The sequence below is a fragment of the Muscardinus avellanarius genome, assembly GCF_963383645.1.
Source record: "Muscardinus avellanarius genome assembly, chromosome: 13".
Classification (NCBI taxonomy): Eukaryota; Metazoa; Chordata; class Mammalia; order Rodentia; family Gliridae; genus Muscardinus; species Muscardinus avellanarius.
The window spans coordinates 8,000,128-8,020,981 of record NC_137799.1 but is presented as its reverse complement, the minus strand read 5'-3'; the positions used below and the strand labels follow the sequence as shown (position 1 = coordinate 8,020,981).

Below are 20,854 nucleotides of genomic sequence, written 5' to 3'. Positions count from 1 at the left end.
CTCCGAGTTACACTCCCAGACCTATTTTTTTAAAAATATGTTTTATTAGCCGGGCATGGTGGCGCACGATTGTAATCCCAGCATTTGGGAGGCTGAGACAGGAAGATCGTGGTTCGCAGACAGCCTCAGCTACTTAGTGAGGCCCTCTGCAACTTAGTGAGACCCTGTTTCAAATAAAGAATAAAAAAATAGGGCAGGGGATGTAACTCAGAGGTTAAATACTTCTGGGTTCCATCCCCAGACCCTAAAAAAAAAAATATATATATATATATATGTTTTATTTGGAAACAGGGTCTCTTTAACCAGCTGAGACTGGCTTCAAACCTGTGCCATCCTCCTGTCTCAGCCTCCCAAGCTTGGAGATTACAAGTGTGCGCCACCACGCCCGGCTTATTTTTATTATTTTGAAACAAGGTCTCGCTAAATTGCAGAGGACCTAAGTAGATGAGGTTGTCCTTGAACCTGTGATTCTCCTGTCTCAGCCTCCCAAGTACTGGGATTACAAATGCTTGCCACCACGCCCAGCTTAGTTTTATTTCTTAAAACAGAGTCTCAGGCCGGGTGTGGTCATACACACTTGTAATCCCAGCATTTAGGTGAGACAAGGATTGCGGTGGTGCGCGGCCAGCCTCAGCTACTATTTAGTGAGGCCCTCTGCAACTCAGTGAGACCCTGATTCAAAATAAAGAATAAAAAATAGGACTAGGGTTTGTAGCTCAGAGGTAGAATGCTCCTGGGTTCCATCCCCAGTACCACCAAAAAAAAAAAAAGAAGAATAAAGAAAGCAGGGTCTCGCTAGGTTGATGAGTGTTTCACTTACTTACTGAGGTTGTCCTTGAGCCTGTGATCCTCCCGTCTAAGCCTCCCAGATACCAGGATTATATGCATGTACCACCATCCCTGGTTTGAGAAAACAGATTTTTTTTTGTTTTATTGCCATACTGGGAATTGAACCCGGGGCATTCTACCTCTAACTACACACCTAGCCTTATTTGATTTTTTATTTTGAAACGGTCTCACTAAGTTGCTGAATCCTTCAATCCTCCATCACAGTCTTCGAAATACTGGGATTACAAGCATGCACCACCATGCCTAGCTAGAAAACAGATTTCTAAGGTAGAAGGTTGTGGTATAGATGAGAGAGGGATTAAAGAAGAGTTTTCCTGAGGAGAGAAGTCAGAACTGGGTGACTAGGATTTTGTCAGGTCAAATGACATGTTTTTGCTTGGGGCTAGTAAGTGCTCAGCAGAATCATTTGCTGAATGGTCAAATGTAAGTAAACAATGCTGCTAACATATCTGGGCATGTGGCTTAGTGGTAGTAAGCTTGGCTAGCATGCGTGAGGCCCTGGGTTCAATCCCCAGCACTGCCAAGACCCAAACAACTCCGCACATACTGAACAAAGGTTTTATGACAAATCTGTGGCCACGAGATTGGTGAGCATCTGTGAGGCCACAGTGTCTGGTCTTTTGTGACCTTGGCCCTTCTGAGAGACTGGGGAGAAGGGAACAAGTCCAGGGGGATTGCTTCCCTGTGGAGTTCTCATTGCCAGCTGGGTGTGCACACCCAAGAGAAAGCCAGTTGTGGCACCTTCCCCTGCTATGGGCAGCAAGAGCCTGTGTGCCAACGGCCTTGCTGGTAAGGAATGCCTGGGCATTTTTTTTTTTTGGTGTAATCTCTGACCACCAGCCTAGGAGGTCAGGGACGGATTCCAGAGAATTCTGTCTTTACACCAAGACCCTCTGGGCTGAGAGCCAGGAGGTGCTGGGGGAGCTGGGGACAGCCGGGAGGGACCGTGCCCCTTGTCTCGGGGAGTGTCTTGATCTCCTGGGAGGATCAGAGTGGATATATCTACACTCAACCACTGGCTCATTCAGTTGGTCGTTTCTTTTGTGGTACTGGGGATGGTGCCCAGGGCCTCCCTCATGCCTGCCAGGTGGTCTGCCGCTGAGCTCCATCTCCAGGCCCCGCATACACCAACCTGAGCCATGGCTCATGCTGGAAGTGTAGGTGGCTTCCTGGAGGGGCGGCATGGGAGACAAATCCTGAACGATTTTACCAGGAGGTGGGACGCAGGTGGCAGTGCTTCCCAGAGAGGACGTGGCCTGGGTAGGGACATGGGCTCCCCTCCTCACAAAGACCTGAGTTCCTGAGAACCTGTGGAATTTATCCCGCCTGCTGTCACTTTGCACCCTTCCAGCCGGGTGACAGACCTAGTAAACCAGCAGCAAACCTTGGAGGAGAAGATGCGGGAAGATCGGGACAGCCTGGTAGAGAGACTGCACCGGCAGACTGCCGAGTACTCTGCCTTCAAGCTGGAGAACGAGAGGTTGAAGGTCTGTTGGGAGCTTCCAGTCGAGTGGGCGGAGAGCTGGGGAGGGCAGCGAGGCCAAGGGGTGCAGGCCCGGGGTCATCAGAGTGCCGGAGGGGAGGCGGCGGGGGTTACAGGGAGCACACTCACTGGAGTTAGGGCCCGGACAAGACGTTTCAGTGTTGCCGCAATTCCCGGGGCCAGGAGGAGATGAGGTCCTCACGAGAATGTGGTAATGTGTGTAAAAGGTTTTACATGATGTAGTTAGCTCACTCCCGTGAGATAGAGTTACTGAGTGGAAGGTTAACCTTGGTGCTCTTGGGGGACTGCTGGGTCCCTTGCACACGCATGAATTCCCACTTCACCCTTTCAGTGATGCAGTGATTATCTCCACTAGGGACAAGAGCAAGAATCCAGGCTTGGGGTGTAGCTCAGTGGTAGATTGCTTGTCTAGCACGTGTGAATCCCTGAGTTCAATCCCTAGTACTGCAGAAAAAGAACTGGTGCTTAAAGAAAGTCAGGCTCTATAGCTGGGCATGGTGGCTTATGCCTGTAATCCCAGTACTTGGAAGGCTGAGGCAGGAGGATCGTATATTCAAGGCCAGCCTCAGCAATTTAATGAGACTCTCAGCAACTTAGTGAGACCCTCTTATTCATTCATTCATTCATTCATTCATTTATTTTGCGGTACTGGGATGGAACTTAAGGGCATTCTACCTCCAAGCTACACCCCCAGCCCTTTTTTTATTATTTATTTTGAGACAGGGTCTAAGTTGCAGAGGGCCCAAGTAACTGAGGCTTTCTGCGAACCCGCAATTCTCCTATCTCAGCCTCCCACGTACTGAGATTACAAGTATGTGCCAACATGCCTGGCTTGAGACCTTCTTTCAAAACAAAAATTTAGAGATAGGATGAGATGCTACCAAGGATTGCAGATTCAAAGCCAGCCCTGGCAATATAGTGACAGGTTCAGCAACCTGTCAACCTGGTGAGACCTTGTTTCCAATAAGATAGAAAATTGGATTAGGGATGTAGGTTGGAGGTAGAATGTCCCTGGGTTCAATCTCTAGTACCAAAATAAAAAAATAAAAGGGCTGAGAGTGTAGCTCAGAGATAGAATGCCCCTGAGTTCAATTCCCAGTACCAAACTAAATAGTCAGGTTTCTTAACAGGATTCAGGACTTGCCCTCAGCTGTGTTAGAGTGGGGATTTGAACCCTCGTCTGCTGCTGGAGTCTCAGCTCTTGGCCTATGGAGATGTGCCCTCCCAGCAGCCGGGCCAGAGGTCCTGAAGAGAGCTTGGCACTTCACAGACAGCTTTCATCTTGGTTTTTATTGATCGAGGCAGCAACATCTAGGTTTATTTATTTATTCTTTTTACTGGTATTAGTTATTGCTAGGATTGGTTTTAAATAAATATAAAACATGGAAAAGTATACAAATCTTAGAATTTTCTTATTTATTTATTTATTTATTTATTTATTTGTTGTGCTGGAGGTTGAACCCACAGGCATTCTACCTCTGCGCTGCACCCCAGTCCTTTTTTTTTCTTTTTTTTTTTTCTTCGGTACTGAGGATGGAACCCAGGGTCATTGTTCCACTGAGCTACACCCCTAGCCCTATTTTTTAGTCATTTTCTATTTTGAAACAGGGTCTCACTGAGTTGCCAAGGGCCTCACTAAATAGCTGAGGCTGGCCGTGAACTGTGATCCTCCGGTCTCAACCCCTCAAATGCTGGGATTACAAGTGTGCGCTACCACGCCGGTCCTGTTATTTATTCATTTATTTATTTTTGTTGTACTAAGGGCCTCACTAAGTAGCTGAGGCTGGCTGTGAACCTCAGCCTCACAAGTACTGGGATTGCAAGTGTGTCGCACCATGCCCGGCTGAAATCTTAGAATCTTCATGAAATAAACGCAGTTCGTCTGTCGATCTCCTGGTGACTGTCAGACCCTGTGACGGTGACCTCGGTCCTGACCTGTCACCATAGACCAGTTTGCCCGTTTTGAACTTCATAGGTAGATTTGTATAGTTCAGCTAAGCTTGCGCTTTGGTTTTTTGTTTGTTTGTTTGTTTTTTTTTTTCGCAGATCCTACTGGATTGCACCCAGGCTTGTCTGCCTCTGAGCTCCATACCCACCCCTGTTTTCTCTCTTATTTTGAAAAAGGGTCCTGCTAGGTGGCTGAGAGTCTCCCTATATTGCTGAGGCTGGCCTTGAACCTGCAATCCTCCTGTTTCAGCCTCCCATGTACTGGATTACAAGCATATACCACCAAGCCCTTTTTTTTTTTTTTTTTTTGGTACTAGGGATGGAACCCAGGGTCACTTTACCTCTGAACTATACCCCAAGCCCTATTTTATTTATTTTGAAACAGGGTCCCACTAAGCTGTAAAAGGCCTAACTAAATGGCTGAGACTGGTGGCAAACCTGCCTCAGCCTCCCAAGTACTGGGATTGCAAGCATACACCATCATGCCCAGCTAGGGATTTGCTATTTTGTTCAGGCTGGCCTTGAATTTGAAAACTTCCTGCCTCAGTCTCCCTTCCTTAACCTCCTCCCCAGTAGCTGAGATTACAGGTGTATGTCACTATACCTGGCTCTTTGGCTTTTTGGAATTTCTAGTGGGGTGTGGTGGTGCACGCTTGTGATCCCAGCATTCAGGAGGCTGAGACCGGAGCATCACAGTTTGCAGACAGCCTCAGCTACTTAGTGAGGCCCTCCATAACTTAGTAAGACCCCGTTTCAAAATAAAGAATAAAAAATAGGGCAGAGAGTGTAGCTCGGAGGTCAAATGCCCCCGGGTTCCACCCCCAGACCCGCAAAATACCCAACAAAAACAAACAAAAACCCAGGAACTTCTTGTCAAGCATGTAGCACACTCCTATAATCCCAGTACTAGGGAAGCTGAGACATGAGAATCTCAGGTTCGAGGTCAGCCTCAGCAATTTAGACTCTCAGCGATCTAGTGAGACTGTGTGTGTGTGTGTGTGTGTGTGTGTGTGTGTGTGTGTGTGTGTGTGTTACTGGGGATTGAACCCAGGGGCATTCTACCTCTGAGCTACACCCCAACCCTATTTTTTTTTTTTTTTTTTGGTACTGGAGATGGAACTCAGGGGGATTCTATTTCCAAGCTACACCCCCAGCCCTATTTTTTATTCTTTATTTTGAAACTAAGTTTCAAAGGGCCTCACTAAGTGGCTAAGTCTATCCTAAACCAAGATACTCCTGTCTCAGCCTCCCAAATGCTGGGATTACAACCGTGGACCACCATGTCCGGCTTCCCCAGCCCTAGTTTTTATTCTTTTTTTTGAAACAGGGTCCCACTAAGCTGAAGAGTGCCTCACTAAGTAGCTGAGGCTGGCCATGAACCCACAATCCTCCCATCTCAGCCTCCCAAGTACTGGAATTACAAGTGTGTACCACCATGCCTGGCTTTAGTGCGACCCTTTTGCATAACAAAAAATACAGTGGGCTGGGGTGCAGCTTGGCCGTGGGTATCGTGGTCCATGATTTCTGTTATCTCATCGAAGATGCCCATTTGGATTAGAGGAGGACATTTGTTGACTTGAGAAGCAGCTCGTAATGTATTGTTAGCTTCTAAGGTATGCTGTAGTAAGTACAGCATCATCCCGTTCTTGCTGAAGATTTAAAATAGGTTCAGAACTATAGATATGCAGCCATATCATATGCATTATGAGTCCTATGTCTTGGTTTTATGTCCATGTTTTTTCTTTGGTACTGGGGATTGAACGCAGGGCCTTGTGCGTGCTGGGCAAGTGTTCTACCGCTCCACCACACCCTAGCTGTTCATTTTCTTTAGTGATTTTATATATATTGCTTTTGGAGTAAGAAATGTTATTTATTTGCATCTCTTCACTTGAGTTGGTTACATTTAGGAGTCTTATCTGGAACCTCTCTGAGGAAAACTGCTCTGTGGGTTAGAGGAAGGGCTTTTCCTTTGCTGGTTCCTGGCAGCAGAGTCGAGGGGAGGAGGGCCACCTGGTCCAGAACCTTCCTGTTGATGCCCCTGAGCCTCCCCTTCTAGGCTAGCTTCGCCCCCATGGAGGATAAGCTCAACCAGGCACACATCGAGGTCCAACAGCTAAAGGCATCAGTGAAGAACTATGAGGGAATGATCGACAACTATAAGAGTCAGGTAAGCCACCTGGAAGCCTGGTCCTCTGAGCAGTGTCACCTGCCGCCATCGGGCTGGCGCTCACCGTCAGTCCTCTGCAGCAAGGGCTGGTGGAGGTGGTTCTCACCAAAATTTGGCTCTGCCCAAGATAACCCATTGTGGTGTTGGTCCCTAGGTGATGAAGACCAGATTGGAGGCTGATGAAGTGGCTGCCCAGCTAGAACGCTGTGACAAAGAGAACAAGATCCTTAAAGATGAGATGAACAAAGAGATCGAGGCGGTACTGCTCCCTCCCTTGCTCCTTTCCTCCCCAGTCCAGGTGTCGGGTTGGACGATGTGGCCGTGCCCTGTGTGCCTTCAACTCAGCCTGACTTGGGTGGCAGAGTAACTGACTTTCCCATTAGTGAGCTGGTCCGCTCCTTAGTACATGTTCTCTCTTGTCCTTTCTCCTCTCTCTCTCTCATGCTTTTTTTCTTTATTTTTTGCGGGTCTGGGGATGGAGCCCAGGGGCATTCTACCTCCGAGCTACACCCCCTGCCCTATTTTTTATTCTTTATTTTGAAGCCGGGTCCCACTGAGTTGCAGAGGGCCTCACTAAGTAGCTGGGGCTGTCCTCGAACCGCGATCCTCCAGTCTCAGCCTCCTGAATGCTGGGATGACAAGCGTGCCCACCACGCCAGCTTCTCATGCTTTCTTTCCCCCCTAGTTTTATTCGTTCTCCTCTGAGAGTTTTTAGTTTTTTAGTTTTCTTTTCTTGTGTGTGTGTGTATGTGTGTGTACGTGCACGCGCATATTGGGCTCAAACCCAGGGCCTTGTGGACGCTAAGCACGTGTCTACCATTGAGCTATATCCCCAGCTTTCATTTCTTTTCCATTGTTTTATCAAAACAAAACACGCTCCGGAAAGACTCATATCCACAGGTATAGTAGGTCTTTGGTGTGCCTTTTTTATTCATATGGTGTCTTTATTTTATGCCAACCAAAACGTATCCCTCCCATTCCCTCCCCAAAGAGCCTTATTCTTGTAAAGATGCTTGACTGACCAGAGCATGGAGATCATCCTAACAGTAACCCTGGAGCTGGGCTGAGTCAGGCTCTGCCACTAACTAGTTTTATAACCTTGGGCAGCTCACTATCCCTCCCTAGTTCTCAGTCTTTTTGTTAAGTACAAATACGGACCAACACCAGAGCTATCTTTTTTCCTCTCTTTTCCTCTTTCTTTCTTTCTTTCTTTCTTTCTTTCTTTCTTTCTTTCTTTCTTTCTCTTTCCTTCTTTCTTTTCTCTTTCTTATAGCATTGCATTCCTAGAATAGACCTTAGTCCTGGCTTTACCTGTTGTTAGCTGAATGACCTTGGGCAGATGGCTTGGCTCCTTGAATTCTTAGTATCCTTATGTGGGATAAAAGTCCATAAACTTTTTAGCTTACTGTGTGAATTGAATGAGCTACTACAGAGAACCATCACTGTGATGCCTGGGTCTTGTTGTGAGCTGCATTGTTGCTGTTGTTATTTGATGACTATGTAAAGCAAGGTTAAGTGGTAAGGCGGGCCCAAGTGTCCCTAGAGAGCAGCAGGCACCTGCTTGGTAGCCTGCAGGGAAGGCAGAACACCCACTTTTGCCTGTGGGTTTTGCAGGACCCTCTTGGGACCGTGGGCAGCCCTGCCCTAACTGCAGAGGACTGCAGGGCCCTTGTCAACGGTGGCTTTCTCTCCCTGCTCAGGCACGTCGGCAGTTCCAGTCCCAGCTGGCTGACCTGCAGCAGCTGCCTGACATTCTCAAGATCACGGAGGCTAAGCTGGCTGAGTGCCAAGACCAGCTGCAGGGCTATGAGAGGAAGAACATCGACCTCACAGCTATCATATCAGACCTGCGCAGCCGGGTAAGGGACTGGCAGAAAGGGTCCCACGACCTAGCCCGAGCAGGGGCCCGCTTACCAAGATGAGCTGCACATCCCCCGAGGGAGGACCACTTCCTTTTTCTTGGCTGCTGCTTTCTGGAAGGAGTGAGCTATCATCAGTGCTGTGAAATAAAAGTCTGGTGTGCCAAATGCCTTGTGTTTGCACAAAGTGATTGTAGTTATAGGAGGCGTCACTCGTTTGGAGACCTCGGGTCCTTCTGCAGCTGCCCGGCCCTGAATGCTCTGTCTGCCACCTGCCTCACCCTGCACGCTCTGCCGCCGTCCTCTGCCCCACAGACGGAGACCTCCGCTGAAGCCCAGGCCCGGCTCGCCTTTCTTTCCATCTTCCTCCAGCTTTAACTGCCTCTCCTTGCTCTTCACAGATCCATTTCCTGAGATTCTGTCCAGAGGCAGAAGCAAGCAATCCTTTTCTCCAGAAGCAGTCTGCCCCCAGTGACTGGAACCATGCCAGCTGCCTGTGGCACCCAGGAAACTCCATGCTATTCATTTGCTCTGTGACCTTGAGCAGGACCCTTCCTCTCTCTTGACCTGTTTGCTTGGAGTAATCATAAAAAGAGCTACTTTTTTTTGTGTGTGTGGTACTGGGGATTGAACCCAGGCTACCTCTGAGCTATATCCCCAGCCCCATTTCTTCTTCTTTTTTTTTTTTTTTATACTTTATTTGGAAGCAGAGTCTTGCTAAGTTGCTGAGAGCTTCACTAAATAGCTGAGGCTGGCTTTGAACCCGGGCAGTCTTCCTGTCACAACCTCCCAAATCCTGGGATTACAAACGTGCGCCACCATGCCTGGCTTTTTATTCTTCTTATTTTTTTTTTTTTAATGGTACTTGGAATGGAACCCAGAAGCATTCTACTTCCGAGATAAACCCCCAGACCTATTTTTTAGTCTTTTTTAAAAAAAAAAAAACGGTCTCACTGAGTTGCAGAGGGCTTTACTAAGTAGTAGCTGAGGCTGGCTGAGAACCCAGATCCTCCTGACTCAGCTTTCCAAATGCTGGGATTACAAGCGTGTGCCACTATGCCCGGCTTTTATTCTTATTTTGAAACAAGGTGTCACTAAATTGCAGAGGGCTTCATTAAGTAGCTGAGATTGGCTGCGGACCTGTGGTCTTCTTGTCTCAGCCTCCCAAGTACTGGGATTACAAGTGCGCACCACCACGGCTGGCTAAGAGTTACCATTTTTTAGCACAAGCCCTGTGCTCCAGCTTTCTCTCATTGCATTTCTCCCAGGAACTTGGCAAAGCAGCCTAAGGTCTAGAGGGAGAAGCAATTTCCTAGTGTTGCAGAGCCACCAGGTATCAGTAGGAGTGGAGCCCAGCCAGATCTCCCTGGTTCCTTCTCAGTTGACCCTGAGTACTGTCAGGGCCTTTTGAGCCCTGCTACCTGAGGCTTCTGCATAAGTAGCCCCTGGGTAACTCTTAAAACTTGTCAGCCTGGATCGATAGCTAAGCTGTCATCCCGTTTGCTCCTGTCCCCAGTTAAGGGAAGGATGAGATGAGTGGTACCAACAACATAACCAGAAAGTTCTGTGTTATGTTGTGTGGGCCGCCATCTGCTTCTGCCTTCTGTCTGCCCCATGCCAACTGGGCCTCCAGTGGCCTCTTGTGATCCAGAAGCACCGTCACGGTGGTGGCTCAGCATTCGGCTGGCTTCTCCCAGTGTGGGACAGTCTTTGAAGTGGGTCTGACCTGTCCCTGCTCTTCTCTCCCCTCCAGGTTGTGTGTTGAGCCTTGGACACCTGCTGAGGACAGTGGGCCTCTTTCCTGGGTGTGGATGACAGGTCACAGGGAAAAGGAAAAATTCCTTCATAAACCAGTCTGTGTTCCTGTCATTTTAGATCGAACATCAGGGGGACAAGCTGGAGATGGCGAGAGAAAAACAGCAGGCTTCCCAGAAGGAAAATAAACAGCTGAGTCTGAAGGTGGATGAACTGGAGAGGTTAGAGGCACTCGCTCCCACCTCTGTCCTCTTCCTAGGACCTGAGACTTTCAGCCACTTAGCTGCTTTCTGCTTAGTGTGCGGAAGTATCTGAGGGACTAAAGGCCCTGGAAGGTGCTAGGCAGACCTCAGAGGAAAAGCCACTTCCGTTCCAGTGGTAAGATTGTGGGAGAGAGGAAGGGGTCTCAGCCTGGAGGGATGCTCCCTTATTGCGTAGTCAAAGGGGGTCACCTAGAGGCACCAGCCATCTCAAAGGCAGGCTTGGACCAAGCCCAGATGAAACAGAGCAGCCAGTCCACTGCTGCAGAGTGGAGGGCACTTCCCTCAGTCTGCCTTATGTTGCCAATCTTCCCACCGCCTCTCTGACCTGACTCCGCTCTCTGACTGACTGACTGGGAGGAGTGAGAGGCGAGGCGCACACCTTTCAGAATCAGACGCCCTGGCCTCGGGTACCATTTTGCCACGTGACTGCCTTGTGACCTCGGGCAAATCATTTAACTCCTTTGAACCTTAGTTTCTCATCTTGAGCTAAGATCAAGGCAGGGAGAACAATCTAGCTGATGGAGTTCTTGTGAGTCTTCGTGAGCGGATCCTCGTCAAGGCTTAGCACATTACCTGGCATAGAAAGATGGTTGATATAGGTTAGTATGTATTTGTGAGCTGGTCTCCTTATTTATTTATCTATTTATTTATTTGGTACTGGGGATTGGACTCAGAGTCATTCTACCTCCAAGCTACAACTCCAGTCCAATTTTCTTATTTGGAAACAAGGTCTCACTACATTGCTGAGAATCTCACTAAGTTGCCAAGGCTGGCTTTTTTTTTTTTTTTTTGGTGGTACTGGGGTTCCTGGAAGTCCTTCTACCTCCGGGCTACACTCCCAGACCTATTCTATATTTTTTTATTTGAAAACGGGGTCTCTTAAGCCAGCACGGCTGGCTTCGAACCTGCCTGATCCTCCTGTCTCCGCCTCCCAAGTATGGGGATTACAAGCGTGCGCCACCACGCCTAGCACCAAGGCTGGCTTTGAACCTGCAGTCCTCCTGTCTCAGCCTCTAAGTACTGGAATTAACAGGCGTGCCCAGCATTTTATTTATTTATTTATTTATTTATTTATTTATTTATTTTAGTGGTGCTAGGGATGGAACCCAGGGGCTTTCTACTTCTGGGCTACACTCCCAAACCTATTTTCTATTTTATTTGGAAACAGGGTCTCACTAAGTTGCTGAGAGCCTCACTAAGCTGCTGAGGCTGGCTTCGAACCTGCGCGATCCTCCTGTCTCAGCCTCCCAAGTGCTGGGATTACAAGCGTGCACTACCACGCCCGGCTTCCAGCATATTTTTAAAAATTTATTTGTGTGTGTGTGTGTGTGTGTGTGTGTGTGTGTGTGTGTGTGTGACTGACTGGAGGTTTAATCCAGGGCATTCTACCTCTGAATCATACCCCTTTTCATGTTTTATTTTTGGATGGATCTCATTAAGTTGCTGAAGGCCTTGCTGAGTTGCTAAAGCTGGCCTCAAACAAGTGATCTTTCCTGTCTGAGCCTCTCAAATACCAAGGTTACAGAGGTATGCCACTGTGTCTGGCTTTGATGTCTTTTTTTTTTTTTTTTTGTACTGGGGATTGAACCCCCAGAGCCATTCTACTCTGAGCTGTACCTACAGCCTTTTCTTTTTTAAACAGATCTTCTAGGTTGATGAGTCTTACTACTTGCTGAGGCTGTCGTTGAATTTGCAATCCTCCTGTCTCATCCTCCCAAGTGCTGGGATTACTGGGGTAAACCACTACACCTGCTTCTAGTGTTCTAGTCTCCCCCCCCCTCCCCCCCGATACTGGGGATGGAACCTAGGGACATTCTACCTCTGAGCTACATTCCCAGCCCTTTTTTTTTTTTTTAATTCTTTATTTTAAAACAGGGTCTCACTGAGTTGACAAGGGCTTCACTAAGCAGCTGAGGCTGTCCATGAACTGTGATCCTCCTGTCTCAGCCTCCCAAATGCTGGGATTACATGTGTGCACCACCACTGCCTAGCTCTGGTGTTCTAATTTTTTTTTTTTTTTCTTGCAGTACTGGGGATGGAACCCAAGGGCATTCTACCTCTGAGCTACACCCCTAGCCCTATTTTTTTTTTCTTTATTTTGAAACAGGGTCTCACTGAGTTGACAAGGGCCTCACTAAGTAGCTGAGGCTGGCCACGAACTGCGATCCTCCTGTCTTAGCCTCCCAAATGCTGGGATTACAAGCGTGCTCCGCCATGCCCAGCTTGGTGTTCTAATTTTAAATACAAAGAAATGCTGGGGAGAGATAGTGACTTGCCTGATGTCACACAACTGGTACCCACCAGGGCTATGACTTCGACTTGTTACTAGCTGCCTCCAGAGCCATGTTAGCATCTGTACATGAGGGCTGGAGCCTTTGGGTCCTAGTCCTAGCCTTAGTTTTGGGGGTGAAGGATCTGAAGGGCTGGGAGCCCTAACTACTCCAGGTACTGACTCAACCTGCAGGGAGGCTGGCCTGTGGTCTGCTCCTCGCCTCACCTCCGCTCTGCCCTGCCGGCCTGGGGGATGCAGCTAGGTCCAGCAGGACTTGCAACACGCTTTAAACTGGAAGGCATTTTCGAAGAGCAGTGGGGACAGTGTACACCAGGATGGCGTGGCTGGCTGCCCAATGGCTGGCATGTAAGACGTGCAGTGGTATGCCAAAGTCCCTTTGCTGGGAGAGGTAACAGTGAGCAGCAGAAGTTGAAGGCCTGAGCAAGGAGGGGTGGCACACGGCTGTGATCCCAGTTCTTAGGAAGCTGAGATGGGTGGATTGCAGGTTCAAGGTCAGCCTCAGCAACTTAGGGAGCCCTTGTTTCAAAAAAATAAATAAAAGGGTCTGGGGTGTAAGTCATAGGTATAATGTCCCTGGGTTCAATCTCCAGTACCAAAAAAAAAAGTCAAAGTCCTGGGTTTCGGTGACACGTGCCAACCAGACTGACCGCAGGCCAGTGCCCTCCCCCTGGCACTCTGGGTGGGATGATTCTGGCAGCCCACTTGCAAGCAGAAGGTTGCCGGACTCCGTGAGCTGATGCACGCGGTGCAGCGCACGCTCGGTGTGGGCTTGCTCTTCTGTTCCTCCATGGTCTTCTCTAGCCAGCTGCTCCGGTTGCTCAGCGCTGCGCCATCTGACTGGTCTGCAGCTCGCTTTGGTCTGCTCTGTGGTGCATGGACATTCTTGGCCTGATGAGCTCCTCAGTCCAGGGCTGGCAGCCGCCCCCTGGCCGGGTGGAACAAGACAGGTTGGCGGTTGCAGGGTCTGATTGAGTGCTTCCACTTAGGAAATTGGAGGCGACCAGTGCCCAGAATGTCGAGTTCCTACAGGTGATTGCCAAGAGGGAGGAGGTGATCCACCAGTCCCAGCTGCGCCTGGAGGAGAAAACCCGGGAATGTGGGTCCCTGGCAAGGCAGCTGGAGAGTGCCATTGAAGATGCCAGGAGGCAGGTCAGTCTCAATCCCACTGCGAACTCGCTTTGTGACTGTGGACAATCACTTTCCTAAGCCCATTCCTTCATCTGAAAAGTGGGTAGATAGTAGTACTTACCTCATGAATTTGCTGTAAAAAAGTGAGTAGTTATTTATTGTAGAGGGCATGACACTTTACACATAATTATTCACTTATTTTCTGCCCTCTTGGGTCTCAGGTCTTCCCCATCCTACGTGATGACTCATGCATGGGGCACAGGCAACGGCAGATAAAGTGGGGTCTCAGAGGTAGCCCCCGTAGTTAGCTCATGCCCTGGGGCTTCAGGGAGCCTTGTCTGCCTTGATGTGCAAGTGCCATCTCTGACCACGTATAAGCGTGGCTAGCCTTCTCTCTGCCAGGTGTTCCCCATGTCAGGTCAGCCAGCCCCATCTCTGTGCCTTCCAAGCAGGTGGAGCAAACCAAGGAGCAGGCACTGTCCAAGGAGCGCACAGCCCAGAACAAAATCTTGGACCTTGAGACCCAGCTGAGCAGGACCAAGACTGAACTCAGCCAGCTGCGGCGGAGCCGCGACGAGGTAAGTCATGCTGGCGGGCCAGGGCCAGAAGAGAGGCCTAGACTGAGAGTTGAGCTTTCTTGGGGCCCGTGGCACCAGGTGTTTTTTTTTTTGTTTTTTTTTTTTTTGGTGGTACTGGGGGTAGAATCCAGTGGCTTTCTACCTCTCTGCTATGCTCCCAGACCTATTTTATATTTTATTTAGCAAAAGGGTCTCACTAAGTTGCTGAGAGCCTCACTCAGTAGCTGAGGCTGGCTTCGAACTTATGCGATCCTCCTGTCTCAACTTCCCAAGCGCGGGGATTACAAGTGTGCGCCACCACACCTGGCTCTTTTTTTTTTTTTTTTTTTTAATCAAACATAGTTTTATTGTTCTCATGTAATTTTTCCATGAATATTCTAGGTAGATCCCTTTTTTGTTTTTTAACAGCTCTATTTATATTCTATAAGATTCACTCACTTAGCTGAGTATGGTGGCCCAGGCTTGTAATCTCAGTACTTGGAAGGGTGAGACAGGAGGATTGAAGGTTCAAAGCCAGCCTCAACAACTTAGGCCCTCTATAACTTAGTGAGACCCTGTTTCCAAATTAAAAAAAAAAAAAAAAATAGGGTTGGGAGTGTATCCTGGAGGTAGAACGCCCCTGGGTTCCATCTCCAGTAGCACCAAAAAAAAAAAAAAAAAAAAAAAATCACTCATATTGTACAATTCAATAATTTTTAGTATACTCACAGAGAAGTGCATTTACCACCACAATGTAAGTTTAGAATATTTTAGTTAAGAAATTTCCAAGGTGTTTGCTTGGTGTACACCTGTGGTCCCAGCTACTCAGGAGGCCAAGTTAGAAGGATCACTTGAAGCTGGGCGTGGTGGTACATGCTTGTGATCCTAATATTTGGGAGGCAGAGACAGAAGGATCGCAGGTTCGCAGCCAACCTTAGCTACTTAATGAAGCCCTCCACAACTTAGTAAGACCCTGTTTCAAAACAAGAAATAAAATTGGGCTAGGGGTATAACTTGGAGGTACAGTGCCTTTACATTCAATTCCCAATACCAAAAAGAAAAGAAGAAAGAAGGCTTTTTTTGTTGTTGTTTTTTTTTTTTATTTGAGGGTCTGGGGATGGAACCCGGAGGTTTTTGACCTCTGAGCTACACGCCCTGCCCTATTTTTTATTCTTTATCTTGAAACTGGGTCTCACTGAGCTTCAAAGGGCCTCACTAAGTAGCTGAGGCTGTCGGCAAACCGGGATCTGCCTGTCTCAGGTTCCCGAATACTGGGATTACAAGCGTGCGCCACCACACCCAGCTTTTATTCTTTGTTTTTTTTTTTTTTTTTTTTTTTTTGCGGGTCTGGGGATGGAACCCAGGGGCATTTGACCTCCGGGCTACACCCCCTGCCCTATTTTTTATTCTTTATTTTGAAACCGGGTCTCACTGAATTGCAGAAGGCCTCACTAAGTAGCTGAGGCTGTCCGCGAACCGCGATCCTCCAGGTCTCAGCCTCCCGAATGCTGGGATTACAAGCGTGCGCCACCACGCCCGGCTTATTCTTTGTTTTGAAATAGGATTTCACTGAGTTGCAGAGGGCCTCATTAAGTACCCAAGGCTGTCTGCGAACCGTGATCCTCTGGTCTCAGTCTCTCAAATGCTGGGATTACAAGCCTGCGCCACCATGCCCCGCTAGTAAAGCCTTTTCTCTTCATCTTTTCATTTTTTATTTTTTTGTACTGCATTACATTACTAGGATTACAGGAATATGCCATCACACCCAGCTGATACCTTGTCTTGTCTTTGTGTGTGTGTGTATGCTACTAGGGATTGAACTCAGGGGTGTTCTACCTCTTTGTGTGGGTGTAGGTGTGGTACTGGTGATGGAGCCCAGGGCCATTCTACCTCTGAGCTACATCCCCAGCCCTATTTTTTTTTGTGGTACTGGGGATGGAACCCTTCTACCTCCAAGCTACACTCCCAGATCTATTTTTTTATATTTTATTTGAAAACAAAGTCTCAGTTTTTTTTTTTTTTTTTTTTGCAGGTCTGGGGATGGAACCCAAGGGCATTCAATCTCTGAGCTACACCTCCTGCCTTGTTTTTTATTTTTTATTTGGGAACAGGGTCTCACTAAGTTGCAGAGGGCCTCACTAAGCAGCTGAGGCTATCCACGAACCGAGATCCTCCGGTCTGCCTCCCAAATGCCGGGATTACAAGCATGTGCCACCATGTTCGGCTGAAAACAGGGTCTCTTAACCCAGCAAGGCTGGCTTTGAACCTGCGTGATCCTCCTGTCTCAACCTCCCAAGTGTGGGGATTACAAGCGTGTGCCACCACGCCTGGCTCCCAGCCCTATTTTTTTTTTTTTTTTTTGGTGATACTGGGGGTGGAACCCAGGGGCTTTCTACCTCCGGGCTACACTCCCAGACCTATTTTATACTTTATTTGGAAACAGGGTCTCACTAAGTTGCTGAGAGCCTAAGTAGCTGAGGCTGGCTTCGAACCTGTGCATTTCTTCTCTCAGCCTCCAAAGCGCGGGGATTACAAGCCTGCGCCACCACGCCCGGCTTTTTATTCTTTATTTTGAAACAGGGTCTCATTGAGTTAGAAAGGGCCTCACTAAATAGTTGTGGCTATCCACAAACCACGATCCTCCTGTCTCAGCCTTCCAAATGCTGGGATTACAAGTGTGCGCCCCCGCGCCAGGTGGTATTCTACCTCTAAGCTATACCCTCAGTCCTTTGTATTTTTTGTTTTAAAAAAGGGTCTCATTAGGAGCCAGACAGGAGGATCATGGTTTGAGGGCAGCCTCAGCTACTTCGTGAGGCTCTGGCAACTCAGTGAGACCCTGTTACAAAATAAAGAATAAAAAATAGGGCTGGAGGTGTTGCTCGGAGGTAGAATGCTCCTAGGTTCCATCCCCAGTACCTCAAAAAGAAAAAAAAAAGAGTCTCATTAGATTGCTGGGAGTCTTCCTAAATTGCTAAGGCTAGTCTTGAACCTCTCAAATACTGGAATTACATGTGTGTATCACCACATTCGGCTAAGTGATCTTTTTTATTTTGGTGGTACTGGGGATGGAACCCAGAGACTTTCTACCTCCAGGCTACACCCTCAGCCCTATTTTATAATTTATTTGGAAACATGGTCTCACTACTTAGTGAGAGTCTCACTAAGAGTAGTTGAGGCTGGCTTCGAACCTCTGTGATCCTCCTGTTGTAGCCTCCCAAGCACAGGGATTACAAAATTGCCCATCTGCTAAGAGATCTTGTTTCTTAAAAAATAGAAAAACCAGTCAGGCTGGTGGTGCAAGCTTGTAATCCCAGCATTTGGGAGGCTGAGACAGGAGGATCAGGGTTCAAGGACATCCTCAGCTACTTAATGAAGCCCTCTTCAATTTAGTGAGACCCTATTTCAAAATAAGGAATAAAAAGTAGGGCAGGGGTGTAGCTTGGAGGTAGAATGCCCCTGGGTTCCTTCATCAGACTCAGAAAAAAAAAGAAAAGAAAACCAGCTGGGTGTGGTGGTGCATGCTTGTAATCCCAGCATTTGGGACACTGAGACCGGAGGATTGCAGTTTGTGGACAGCCTCAGCTGCTTCATGATGGATCCCCTTTGCAACTCAGTGAGACCCTGTTTCAAAATAAAGAATAAAAATATACCCAAAACCAGAGCTGGGCGTGGTGGCGCACGCTTGTAATCCCAGCGCTTGGGAGGCTGAGACAGGAGGATCACACAGGTTCAAAGCCACCCTCAGGTACTTAGTGAGGTTCTCAGCAACTTAGTGAGACCCTGTTTCCAAATAAAGTGTAAAATAGGTCTGGGAGGATAGCCCGGAAGTAGAAAGCCCTTGGGTTCCACCCTCAGTACCACAAAAAAGTAAAATAAGAGAAAGGCCTGGTGACGCATGCTTGTAATCCCAACATTTGGGAGGCTGAGACAAAAAGATTGCAGTTCAAGGACAGACCCAGCTACTTAGTGAGGCCTTTTGCAACTTGGACCCTGTTTAAAAATAAAGAATAAAAAATAGGCTGGGCGTTTAGCTCGGAGGTAGAATGCCCCTGGGTTCCATCTCCAGTACCACACACACACAAAAGAAAACCACTGCGTGAGTGTGGTGGACATTTGTAATCCCAGTACTTGGGAGGCTGAGATAGGATTGCAGGTTTGTGGCCAGCCTCAGCTACTGAGGCCCTCTGCAACTTAGTGAGACCCTGTTTCAAAAGTAAATCCCCGGGAGGCGGAGACAGGAGGATCGTACAGGTTTGAAGCCAGCCTCGCTGGCTCAAGAGACCCTGTTTCCAAATAAAAAGATATAAAAATAGGTCTGGGAGTGTATCCCAGAGAAGAGTTTCACCCCCAGTACCACCAAAAATAAATAAATAAATAAATAAATAAAACAAAAACTAGAAGCCGGGTGTGGTGGCGCACGCTTGTAATCCCAGCATTTGGGAGGCTGAGACCAGAGGATTGCAGTGCGCAGACAGCCTCAGCTACTTAGTAAGGTCCTCCCCAATTTAGTGAGACCTTGTTTCAAAATAAAGAATAAAAAATAGGGCAGAAGATGTAGCTCAGAGGTTGAATTTCAGCCCCTTGGTTCCATCCCCAGACACGCAAAAAAAAAAAAAAAAAAAATTAAGAAATTAAAAATATAGGGCTGAGGGTATAACTCTGAGTTAGAAAAGCCCTGGCTTACACACACACACACACACACACACACACACACACACACACACACACACACACACCGTTCCACCAAAAAAAAAAAAAAGGAGCCAGGTGTGGTGGCGCATACTTGTAATTCTAGCATTTGGAGGTAGGCGGTAGGCTAGGCGGAGACTGCAGGATTGCAGCTGAGGACAGTCTTAGCTACTTAGACCCTTCAACTCAGTGAGACACTGTTTCAAAAATAAAAACACTAAAGCCAGGTGTGATGGTGCAGGCTTGTAATCCCAGCATTTGGGAGGCTGAGACCATAGGATCACAGTTCTCAGACAACCTCACCTACTTAGGCCCTTTGCAACTCAGTGAGACCCAGTTTCAAAATAAAGCATAAAAAATTGGGTTCGGAGTGTAGCTTGGAGGTAGAATGCCCCTGGGTTTCATTCCCAGTACTGCAAAAACAAACAAACAAACAAACACACACAAAAAAACACTAAAAAATAGGGCTGGAGGTGTAGCTTGGAAGTACAGAAGTACATTGCCCCTGGGTTCCATCTTCAGTACTGCAAAAAAAAAAAAGAAAAAAGAAAACCAGAACCAGGCATGGTGGCACACACCTGTAATCCCAGTACTTGGAAAGCTAAGATAGGAGTAGTACAGGTTTGAAGTCAGCCTTAGCAACTAAGCAAGGCTCTCAGCATCTCTGTTTCCAAATTAAAAATAAAGCGTAGGCCACCACACCGACATAAAAAAATAAAATAGGGCTGGAGTGTAGCTCAGAGGTAGAATGACCCTAGTTTATTCCCTAGAACCATAAAAACAAACTAAACTCCAGCCTGGTTCTTTGGAGGCTAAGACAGGAGGATCACAGGTTTGCGGCCAGCCTCAGTAACTTAGTGAGCCTTCTGCAACTTAGTGAGACCCTGTTTCAAAATTAAGAATGAAATGGGTTGAAGGGCAGGCATGGTGGTACATGCTTGTAATCCCAGTCCTTGGGAGGCTGAGACAGGAGGATTGCAGGTTTACACTCTGCCTCAGCAATTTAGTGAGGCCTTCTACAACTTAGCGAGTATTTCAAAAGACAAGAGTAACAGGGCTAGGAGTGTAACTCAGAGTTAGAATGCCTCTGGGCTCCATCCTCAGTCACACACACACACACACACACACACACACTCCACCCGATCCACCCAGGAGTCACAAAGCCCCATGCTCATCAGCAGACCTTCCCACGAGCCCCCCAGCCTGGCCCCCTCTTAGGAAGTGCGCTGTCTCTCCTTTCCTCACACGCCCGCACTGCTTCCCTCTCACAGGCTGACCGCCGCTATCAGAGCCGCCTGCAGGACCTGAAGGACCGCCTGGAGCAGTCGGAGAGCACCAACCGCAGCATGCAGAACTACGTCCAGTTCCTCAAGTCCTCCTACGCCAACGTGTTTGGGGATGGGCCCTACGCCACCTACCTGACGAGCTCGCCCATCCGCTCCCGGTCGCCCCCTGCCTGAGGCCACCTGTCTGGGGCTTGGAGCCCTGCCTAATGCCATGGGAACCAAGGAGTTGCCAAGCCATACTTGGAAAGCCTGCTGGTTTTTCCTCTCTTCCAGTTGTGAAGCATGTTCAGGGTCTTGTCATTAGCTACTGACCCCAGAAAAGTCCCTAAAGCGGTCGGGGATGAAGCAGGAAGTAGTTGGTTCTCTTCCCACACAGAATCTTTTAATGACCTTTGCAGGCCTTAAATTTACTACTAACTTAGAGTACCAGATTTCACTCACCATGACTTTGCTAAGACTTTCCTTCCTTTCACAAGAGAACATTTGGGATGGGCTTTCTCCCGCAGTCCTGTTCCAACCCTCATCTCTTTTAGGAAACACACACACACACACACACA

General features: G+C 48.1%; 1 protein-coding gene across 10 annotated transcripts in view; it reads left to right on the top strand.

The window, feature by feature from the left end:
- ODF2 (outer dense fiber of sperm tails 2) overlaps nt 1-20,471 on the top strand; it is a gene marked incomplete at both ends in the record, with an annotated part of 53,844 nt that extends 33,373 nt beyond the window's left edge. For 7 of the 10 annotated variants that reach the window (XM_080709409.1, XM_080709408.1, XM_080709406.1 and 4 more), the window contains 8 exons: nt 2,201-2,336; nt 6,357-6,467; nt 6,622-6,726; nt 8,168-8,326; nt 10,202-10,302; nt 13,624-13,786; nt 14,218-14,343; nt 20,283-20,471. In XM_080709409.1, coding sequence (XP_080565535.1) covers nt 2,201-2,336; nt 6,357-6,467; nt 6,622-6,726; nt 8,168-8,326; nt 10,202-10,302; nt 13,624-13,786; nt 14,218-14,343; nt 20,283-20,471 — 1,090 coding nt within the window. Of the gene's footprint in view, nt 1-2,200; nt 2,337-6,356; nt 6,468-6,621; nt 6,727-8,167; nt 8,390-10,201; nt 10,303-13,623; nt 13,787-14,217; nt 14,344-20,282 lie in introns of those variants that run through there. The other 3 variants (XM_080709414.1, XM_080709407.1, XM_080709415.1) reach the window with 2 other exon arrangements.
- Between the last annotated feature and the right edge of the window lie 383 nt (nt 20,472-20,854).